This window comes from Apodemus sylvaticus, chromosome 7, assembly GCF_947179515.1.
Source record: "Apodemus sylvaticus chromosome 7, mApoSyl1.1, whole genome shotgun sequence".
Lineage (NCBI taxonomy): Eukaryota > Metazoa > Chordata > Mammalia > Rodentia > Muridae > Apodemus > Apodemus sylvaticus.
In genome coordinates this window covers 32,633,453-32,643,342 of record NC_067478.1, presented here as the reverse complement: position 1 = coordinate 32,643,342, position 9,890 = coordinate 32,633,453, and the positions used below count along the sequence as shown (strand labels likewise).

The window sequence follows — 9,890 nt, the reverse complement described above, 5'->3', positions numbered from 1 at the left end:
AAACCTTTTCAGAGGGGGAGGGAAAAAAAGAAAAGAAAAGAAAAGAAAAGAAAAGAAAAGAAAAAGAAAAGAGGCTTGCTTCTTCCTCTGTTTTACTCAGTCCTGGATTTACCGGAAGATTTAAAAAACAAAATCAAACCAAACAAAACAAACGTTTGCGAGATCGGGACGAGGGGTGTCTCGAGTTTCAGGATTCTTTCAATAATACTGTGTATTCAGTATATGTGTGTGTTCAGTCTCTTAAATAGGGGTCGGCGTGTTTTGTTTCTGATTTTAAACGTACCATTCGTTAAAATTGGAAGAGAGCGCGCTGTGGCCGGCTGTGTGGTGGACCGCGGAGGAGGAGGGCGACATGGAACTGGTGGTCGGGTTGTCTGTGGTGGGAGACACGATGGTGGGTGGCGTGGACGACTCATACCCGGAGCTGGCGGCGGGTGAAGGCTGCGAGCCCTGAGAAGAGGACTCGTGGACCTGAGAGAATAAAGTTGCGTTTTAATGAAGATAAAGAGTGGGCCCAGCGGCTACCCAAGGCTATGAAAGCTGTGCTCGCCCTCCCCCCGCCCGTGCACCCCCTCCCCTACCCCTCCCCGCTTCTTTCAAAGCCAGGGATCTCCCAGACTCTCCGCAGGCAGGACCAATGGGACTTGGGCTTGGTTCTCCCAGCGTAGCCCAGCACAACCACGCTCCAGGAGGGGACTCTGCCCCACAGTACGCACAAAAGAAAAAGAGGAGGGGGGCTGGGAAGGAGGAGACTGCTTTTGAGGCCAGAGGCTAGGAAAGTTCGCTTCCTAAAGTTTGCCTGCCCACTTTGAGGAAAGCGGACATTGAGAGCGGAGCACCAGACCGCATCTCGGCGGTCAGCTCCTGACTACCAGGAGCAATGGCCGCGCTTACGGCAGGCAGCAGCTCTGACAGCAGGGCCTCGGAGTCACCTCACTTATTTTTACTTTCATTATGAAACGGGGAGTTTAATTGGCCTCTGGTGCAGCTATCTTTCCCGCCCCTGCTCCCTTTGCCACCTTCCACTCCACAGAGTGAAAGCGTTTGCCTTTCCGCCTCCTGCGGCTCCTGCCGCTGCCCAGAAGCCGCTCCCGGGTGGCTGGCCCGGGCCCGAGCACTGAAAAGGCTCCTGCTCGAAGGCGAGCGGCCAGAGCGCGGCGTTACCTTCATGTGTTTGCGCAGAGAGCTGGGGTGCGTGTAGGACTTGTCGCACATCTTGCAAAGGTAGGGCTTGTCGCTAGTGTGCACGTGCATGTGCTTCTTGCGGTCGCTGCTGTTGGCGAAGCGCCGGTCGCAGCCCTCGAACTCGCACTTGAAGGGCTTCTCCCCTGACATAAAAGTCGAAAGATGGTCTTATTTAAAAAGAAATCAGTAGCTGTTTTCAGAGGTTAATACATAAATTAAAATGCTGGCCGCCCAAGGGGAAACGTCCCGAGCCTAAAATCTGAAGTTTTAGTTAATTCGTGCATCTGTAGCGGAACTATGAATATCTTAACTATATTCTTAACACCCAAGACAAGTATATCTACATTTTATTTTTACTTTGTCATGGTGGTGGTAGTAGTGCAAATAGAAGTGGCGAGAGAAAAAATCCATTCCAGAATAGCAGCGGCTCTAGACAAGGGCTTTCTGCCCAGGTCTTTACAGAGGTTACCCAGCGGCTTCTGTTTCGCTCTTCCTCACTAGTTTTCAGGACCCGGCTGATTCTCCTCCTGCTTTGCTTCATCTCTCCCGATTCTTTTTCCCTCCCAGACACACTGCACCCGTTGGTTGCCACTTCCACTCAACTCCACCCCACCCCCTACACACATCACATTTTATGGCGTAATCTGGAAAGGGGGGGAGGGGTTCCACGACGAAAGTTCTTACCTGACTGGGCCATTAAATCTAGAGTTCAAGTCGGGTTCTCTTCCACCAGACAATGCCCAAATACGGAGGGCGATCAGATCCCCTGACTCTAGGGCCCAAGGGGCACATAATTTCCAGCCTGCCCCCTCCCGAAGCCTTAAATTGCCTGGAACTTGTTTTGTTATTGTTTCTGTTGTTTTTGTTTCTTTTGTTTCTTTAAGCTTTAGACTTGTCTAAAGCTATTTCTAAAGTCCAACTCCGGAACCCCGCATTTTAAGAAGAGATTTTATGCTGTGTAATAGACTCTTAGGATTTCAGTGCCTTTCACCAACTAGCCTCACTCCTCAATTCTGGATACATCATTTGTAAAACTTATCTCTTCAAATGTGCATAAACCTAATGTCCTCCTCAGATCCAAATTATATTTCCTACACCAACTACATCTACTTTCTGTTTCTTTACATTTTGCTGCTACATTTTAAAACTCAACCTCAACTTCTTCCACCTTTTCGAACAGAAAGGTCTCAACAAAGTCCTAGAACGGGTAGCCACCATCAAGAGTTTTAGATTTGTTTATAGCTGGAGCAACCGGAGCCTCCGTGGTCGCTCCACGCGTGCCACCTCTCCGGGATTCGGGATTGTCAAGAGCTGAGCCAAGCCAGACTCAGCTTCCCGGTTTCCAACTCTTTTTATTCCTTGTTTTAAAAATCTGTGTTCTCTGATCCTTCTCATCCGCACTCTGTTTTCCCATACCTTCAAGACTAAAAACCAGATCTGCCTGTCTCCGGGAACCTGAGGCCCAGAGCCCACTCAGACTGGGTTTGTGCCTCTCATCCCCCAACTTTCATATCTCAGGCCCGGGTGGGAGGTAAAGTGTCGCACATTAGTTTCCATACCTGTGTGCGTCCTTTTGTGGATCTTGAGGTTCTCTGAACGCGCGAAAACCTTGCCGCAGCCAGGAAACGGGCAGGGAAAAGGCTTTTCGCCTGTGTGCACGCGGATGTGGTTGACCAGTTTGTATTTGGCTTTGAAGGGCTTGCCCTCCCGTGGGCACTCCTCCCAGAAGCAGATGTGGTTGCTCTGCTCTGGGCCGCCGACGTGCTCCACCGTGACGTGCGTGACCAGCTCGTGCATGGTGCTGAAAGTTTTGTTGCACGACTTTTTGGGGTTGGCCAGCTGCTCCGGCTCGATCCATTTACAGATAAGCTCTTGCTTGATGGGTTGGCGCATATAGCGGAAGAAGGCTCCAGCGCCGTGGTGTGCAGCCATGTTCACGTTCATGGGCCCGTAGCCGTGAAGCTGCGGGGCAGCATAGTGCTCGGATCGCGGGCTGGTCACCTGGCCGTACTGCTCCGGCCGTGGGTACATGTCCCCGGAGAAACCTAGCCGCATCTGCCCGTTAACCACGTTGGGCGAAGCGTGGCCGGCCGCCTGCTCGTGAAGCCCAGAAAAAAGGAGGTGGCCCGCGGCGTCCGTATGGCCGTGTGGGCCCCCGAAGCCGCCGGCCGAAGCAGCGAAGAGACTGTGCTGGGCGCTAGCTGCCGCCGCCGCGTCGCCGAAGCCCCGGTTGCGGAACAGAAAGTCCCGGGTAGAATTGAAAGCAGCGCTGGAGTAGGAGCCGACGTGGCCGGGGTGGTGATGGTGGCCCAGGGCCGCAGCAGCGGCGTAGCCGGGAGCCTGCGACGTGAAGGCTGTCTGGCCGGCCGAGGCCAGTTCGTGCGAACTGGGGTTGAGCTTGAAGGCGCCCATGCCGTCGGCGAACGGGTTGATACCCAGGCCCACGTCTCTCTCGGCCACGTCGCCCGCCGAGTGGTGCCGGGATGCACCAAAGGTGGTCACGCCGATCGCGGGATACTGGGGTCCGGCGTCCAGGAGCATCGTGGCTGCACGGGGCAAGCCCCGGCCTCCCCCGCCCCCCCCACCCTCGCCCGCCAAGGAGGGAAGATCAGGAGGAGGAGGAGGAGGAACGGGAGGCGGAGGAAGAGGAAGAAGAAGAGGAGGAGGGAGGGGGAGTCGACCCACCTAACGAAGTCTCAGCCAGCAGGCAGCGGCCAGGCGCTAGCCGGCACCCGCCCGGCCAAAGGCAGGCGAGCGAGATGACTGGCGGCCGGTAGAAGGCGGGCTCCGGCGCCAGCCGCTCGAACCGCGCCGGCCGGGCTCTCACTTTCTCGCCGCTCAGTCTCTGCCGAGAGGGCCTCGAGTCAAGGCTGCCCGGGGAAAGGCATAGAACATCTCAGCCCCCCAATAAAACTTCTTCCCGGATTTGTGGCATAGAGGAATGTGAACGCCAGAGCCGCCACTGCTCGCCCTGTCTCCGCGCAGCGCGCCCCTCCTCACTTCTCCACTAGTCTCTCTCTCTCTCTCTCTCTCTCTCTCTCTCTCTCTCTCTCTCAGGCTCTCCTCCTCGATCCTTCAACTCTCCCTTTTTCCCCCCCTCTCTGCTTTTTGAAAAAAAAAAGGGGGGGAGAGAAAAAAGCAAAGAAAAGGCGCAAATCATGCACAATATTGTCTTTTGCGGTTTATCTTCCTGGGGAGAAACTTTCACCTCCTCAGCCGGGCGGTGAGCGCGAGACTGATAGCAGCAATCATTCCTGCAGATAAATGAATTGAAAGGACGACACCGTCGTCCCCCCCCCCCCCCGATGAATGGGAGCAGGGGGAGGGGTCACGTGCGACCGACGCGGACGAGGATTGGCGAGGCGGCGATCCCCCCACACACCCCTCCCGGGGCCGCCGCGCCAACGAAGGGCGCGCGGTGGCGCCGCGCGCTGCTCATTGGCCCGCCCGCCTCATCAATCCCAGGTATTGTAAAGCGCTTGACATCCCCTTTTGACTAACAGGGCTGCCAGGAGTAGCAACTTTTTTCCCCCCTAGCAAATTTTTCCCCCTCTTCTCACGGAGGGAAAAAAAAATGCCACGATTTCTTTTCCCTCTCCCAATCTCTCTCTCTCTCTCAATCTCTCTCTCTCTCTCTCTCTCTCTCTCTCTCTCTCTCTCTCTCTCTCTCTCTCTCTCCCTCCCTCCCTTTCTCTCCCTCCTTTCCTCCTTCCCCTTCCTCTCTGCCTCCTACCCCTCCCTCTCTAGGTTTTGCTTCTTTTTCTATGTTCTCCCCCCCCACACTTCTTTTCTCTCCCTCCTTCTAATGTCCCCCTTTCACCCCCTCCCTCTTTCTCTTCCCCTCCCCCCTCCCCTCCCATCCCTCTGCCACTCTCCTTCAAACCTCCGCTGAGCGATTAAAGCCTGGAGACCCCCGGCGTCTCCGAAAACAGCAGTCGGGGACCAGCCGAGAAACACCCCAAAGGCACTTCCAGAATGTCCCGATTCAGCAACTTTCTTTTCTCCCTCCCTCCCCTTCTCCCCCCTTCAAGGGCAGCAAAGGAAGCTTTTGTTATTTGCTTCTTTTGAAGTTTGCTTCCTTTTTGACGGGCCTCTCTCTTGTTTATAATTTAAGATTCGGGAGCGCGAGGGCACTCCACTCTCTTTCCTAGTGTCTTGGTGTCTCTCGTAGCCTCAGTTTTCCAGACTTTCTTCCTGCTTGCCCACTCACACCCAAACACAGGTGGACGGAGCGCTTAAACTTTTCCCGGCTCCTGAGGTTTGTCCGATTGGGTTTTGTTTGTTTGTTTTCTGTTTTTAATGGCAGTTTGGAAACGTTGTTGCCGATCTCTCTGTCTCTCTCTCTCTCTCCCCCCTTCTTTTTTTTTTCCTTTTCCCCCCCTCCGGGCGGGTCGGTTGTGTGGCTTGCTCCCACCCCCAACCCGCTCACGCTGCTCTCCCATTCCCATCGCAGCCCCTTTCATTCAGGTAAAACTGTAAATTTCCCAACGCGCCATTGTTCCTCGGATCTCCCAAAGCTCCCTAGAGATCCCGGAATACTTTTTTGGTATTTAAATCCCCGGTAGATAGGACCAATGTAAATTTTGTGACATTCAAACCTTTTCCAGTTCACAAATCAGTCACCCTTGTCACAGTTATTGAAATTCCGCAACTTGCCACAACAAGACGGTGGAAAAAGCGGGCGCGGTCTTTGTTGCCGACCAGGCTTTTGATCGCCAGAGAAAATTTACTTACCTTCAGATGAGTGAGCAGAAAAAGAAATAACACTCCCTTTGATTTAGTTAGGAAAATGCAGACATTTGGATTCCGTGCAAACATACAACACTCGCTTGTTTTCGCGATGCGGCCCTCGATTAACCTGTCTTTGCCCAGCGCAAAGTCTATTCAACAACTGCGCGTAGTTGCTTTTTGTCCCATCCACAAAGAGCCATTGACTATATATTAAAATGATTGTTGAAAGGTAGAGGGGTATGGCACGTAAAAGCAGGGGGAAAATCCCTGTAACTCAATCAATTAGGCCGGGGGACATTTATACATTTCAAAAACTGCACACGGATGTGGAGCCGGGGGCGATGGAGGTTGCGCGTCTACTTAGCTGAGTTTTAAGCCCATCAGCTTGGCCCAGGATTTAGCCTTAGCGTCTGCATATTCATTAGGTCTAATTATTTTCTAGTAAGGAAAACACAAAAAGCCAAGAGTCGGAATCCTTCAATTTGCCCTTTGTTTCTAACTTCATTTAGCTTCTTTGCAGCTGAATCGAGGCTCTGAACTCTTTGCCAGACAAAGGGACCTTCAACTCATCCTTTCACATGATGTCCGGTTAGAATACTTAACAGTTCTTCAAGCAAAAGGAAAAGAAAATCTCTCTCTCTCTCTCACTATCTCTATCTCTCTCTCTCTCTCTCTCTCTCTGTCTCTCTGCCAGCTAGCTTTCTAGGGCTAGAGGAAGGATGATCACCACTGACTTCTCCTAGCCTCCTTTCTATAATCTGGTTTGGGTAGAGTGTCCTTCACACACACACACATACACACACACACACACACACACACACACACACACACACACACACCTTCTGGCCCTGAAGTCAGATTGTGGATGGTTAAGATATCCCTGTATCTGAAGAGACTGCGTTGAGCATCTATGCTTGTAGGGCTAGGAAATAGAAATTCTAGAGAAAAGTAAAATATTCTGCCCCCCCCCCAGCAACAAGTCTGTGTCCAGGAGTCCAGGACTTCTTGCTTAATCTGAGGGGACTCCTGTGACAGGAGTGACAGGAGAAAAGCGGAAGCAGCTGGTGTTAGGGGCTTCTTTTAACCTATTATGTATTTTCTCGAGGAAAAAGATATACCAGGCCATTTAGTTCTTTCTGCTCCTACAAGGGGAAGTTGGATCCTGGAATTATGAAAATCGTATATTCTAGGAGATATTTCCTCTAGAGGCTGCACTGCTCTTTCACTAGGGAGAACAAATATTGAACCCACCTTGACTGCTTTAAAAAAAAAAAAATAGGGAGGGGACCTGAGGGAAGGGTGGCTGTTGGGAGAGGGAGGGAAAATAATTCTTCAGAAAAGAAAGTCAGGCTTCTCTCCTCCAGTCTGTGGAAAACCCACCGGGGACGTTGACTGAGGGTATTTTTAGGAAACCCATCCAAATATACAAGGTAAGAGTAAATATGCGAGGGGGGAAAAGTTGTGGGTTGTAGAAGTTATCAAGTGGGATTTGCGGCGCTCTCTGCAGGAAACGCGAGCGGCTCCAGTTCAAAGCCACATGCACCAACGTGACATATAAGCCATTAAAATATCATCCTGACGGCTCATTTCTGCTTCATCATACATTCCCTAACTGCTTCCCCGAAAGCTGGAGAAGGAGAAATGAAGGATGAGCGCCTCGGTGGAACCACAAAAGAGGCGTAGAGGGGTTTCTGGTGCCCCCTCTTCTACCCCAAAGTGATGTGCAGAAATGAGGTGATCCAGGCAACAGGTGGAGCAGGGTAAGTGCTTGAAACCAGGGGGGTCAGTTGGGGAAGGCCTGTACCCCCAGCGGCCTTGTAGCAAATGTACTTATGGGGGTCATAGGTACCCTAAACCCGCTGGGAGAATAGGCCCAGTCAGACGTTTTTCTCTATCTCTACCTACACACACACACACACACATACACACACACACACATCGCGGGTACAGGCCCCACCCCACTAATTCGAAAGGGGTGGGGAGGGGCAGCGTTGAAGATGAGTCCTTTCTTTCCTCTGGGAGGAGTGGGTGCAGGAAAGACAGATGGGGCTCCTACAGGCAATGGCACCAAAACCAGCTTGTTGCCCGCTTGTCTTCGTTCCTCTTTTTTTTTTTTTTTTTTTTTTTGTAAATTGCCTGGGTGTGCCCATCGTGGGCACAAGAAGAGCAAAACTGACCAAGTTTTGCCCTTCTTGCTCATGGTGGAAACAGAGAGGGTGCTCGCGCAGGGGGTCTTTGCAGGCAGCCTTTCTGTTTTTCCCTACCGCAAGGATAACCGGGAGGGTTTCGGTTTAACCTCACCAGGGTCAAAGACTCAAGTTAGTGCTGCCAGAGGCTGACTGCTCAGTAGAACTTCTCCGGATCCTCACTGAGGACTGAGGATGCGCTCTGGGTCTGCCTCCGGCCGGCTGCCTGCCTGACCCCGGCCGGCTGCCTGCCTGCCTGCCCTTATCCTGGTCCTGCTTCAGGACTCTTAACTAGGATCTGCTGTTTGCGCCATGGGTTTGGCCATGGGTTCGCGACTTGGCTTTCTTTCCCCTGGATGTGAATCTGGCTTGCAGGTTAGATCCCAGGAGCAGGCCGAAATTAGACCCAGGGGTGTATACTGAATTACTGGCGACAGAAAAGAGGATTTGAGTAGATTTGAGTCTAAACGCATTACCTGCCTAGTTCAAAGTCTTAAAGTTTGGAGTTGACGAAGGAGATAGAGAAGACTGAGAAAGGGAGAGAGGGCATGGGAGGACTGTTTTGAGACCCGGGTGTTCACTAGAGTCTGCAGAAACAGCGGTTGGGTGGCAAGGCTTGGAAGAGGCCTCTCTAACCTCTGCTTCTGGGGTGCCTCTTTGCCCTTCCTGTGTTTGGGGGCAGAGATTTAAAGTAAGGCTTACCTCCCAGGCCAAGTTGTCTGCAGGTGACCCCACTAGTTTAGGCTTGACTCTGAGCACCCAAAGGTTGCCAGCCTTCCAGCCTAGAGTTAGGGGAAATCCTATCTCTAACCCCTCTCGAAGACAGGAATAAGAAAAGAGATGTGATCAATCCAGGCGCTCAGCTCAGTTTCCGGGTGCTTCAGGGCTGGTGAAAGGCGGCCAGGGAGTTGCAAGTGCTGCGCTGGCTATGCAAGACCAGCAGCCGGCTTGCATCCTTAGCTTGGTAGCTCTGAGCCTGCCAGGGCCAAACCGACAAGCATTCACGCCTGCTAGTTAATCAGTGTGGAACTAAAGTCACCAGCTCTAGTTGACCTCTGACCTTAGACAGGCCTCTGTGGACTAAGTGTGCTTCACAACTGGCAGACTGGGATTCCTCAAATAAAAAGAGTGTCTTTTGCAGTACTGACCATCCCATCAACTGGTGACTATCAATCACGGAGACTCCCTGGCACCCCTGTCCTGTCCTCTCACGGTACAGGATAAAAGCTACTTCCAATACATCCTGAGGGTGCCCCCTTACTAAGCTGGTAGCCACTCGGTATGAAAAGACACCTCAGGAGCAAGAGTTTGGGGGAACTCAAAGAGCTTTTCAGATCTATTATCTTAGTGACCTCAGATTCAGGGGTCCGGCCTAGGGACAGTTCCCAAATTCACTCCTCATTCTGTTCTTTCAGCAAGACTATGTGATTTCAAATCTGAACCAAAGAGATGGTTGCCCTGTTTCCTTGCACCGGCTGCATCTACTACAGAACTAGCTAAGGTCCCTTTTGTCTGCCTTGATTCAACCTTTGAAACATTTCCTTGCATGCCCAGGGAAGCATTTGTAGTGCACAAAGGCCATGCACATAGGGCATGGGGTACCAGCAATCCAGACCTCCTAGAAGTTGGGCTGTGCCAGCATTGTTGGTAGGCAGAAGTTTCTAGGGAAACTTACCCCCTTTTCCTTAGAAGCAAACAAGTAAATTCTATTATTGCCAACCAACCAGGGACTGTGGTGCCAGACATCCTGCCATGAGTACATTCAGAGCAAGGACACCCAGCTTGCTG

General features: G+C 52.1%; 1 protein-coding gene across 1 annotated transcript; it reads right to left on the bottom strand.

Moving 5' to 3' along the window:
- Positions 1-273: 273 nt before the first annotated feature.
- Zic1 (Zic family member 1) lies at positions 274-3,726 on the bottom strand. Its single transcript, XM_052189292.1, has 3 exons — positions 2,745-3,726; positions 1,165-1,328; positions 274-471 (listed from the first exon to the last, which is right to left on the bottom strand). The coding sequence occupies exons 1-3, from the start codon at positions 3,724-3,726 to the stop codon at positions 274-276; spliced, it is 1,344 nt and encodes a 447-aa protein (XP_052045252.1).
- Positions 3,727-9,890: the final 6,164 nt, after the last annotated feature.

Excerpts from the sequence above, each read along its gene's own strand:
- Zic1 (XM_052189292.1), bottom strand. The coding sequence starts at position 3,726 with ATGCTCCTGGACGCCGGACCCCAGTATCCCGCGATCGGCGTGACCACC. Across the intron at positions 1,329-2,744 it reads CCACAAAAGGACGCACACAG|GGGAGAAGCCCTTCAAGTGC; the intron begins GTATGGAAACTA and ends CTTTTATGTCAG. Across the intron at positions 472-1,164 it reads CTCTGCGCAAACACATGAAG|GTCCACGAGTCCTCTTCTCA; the intron begins GTAACGCCGCGC and ends TTATTCTCTCAG.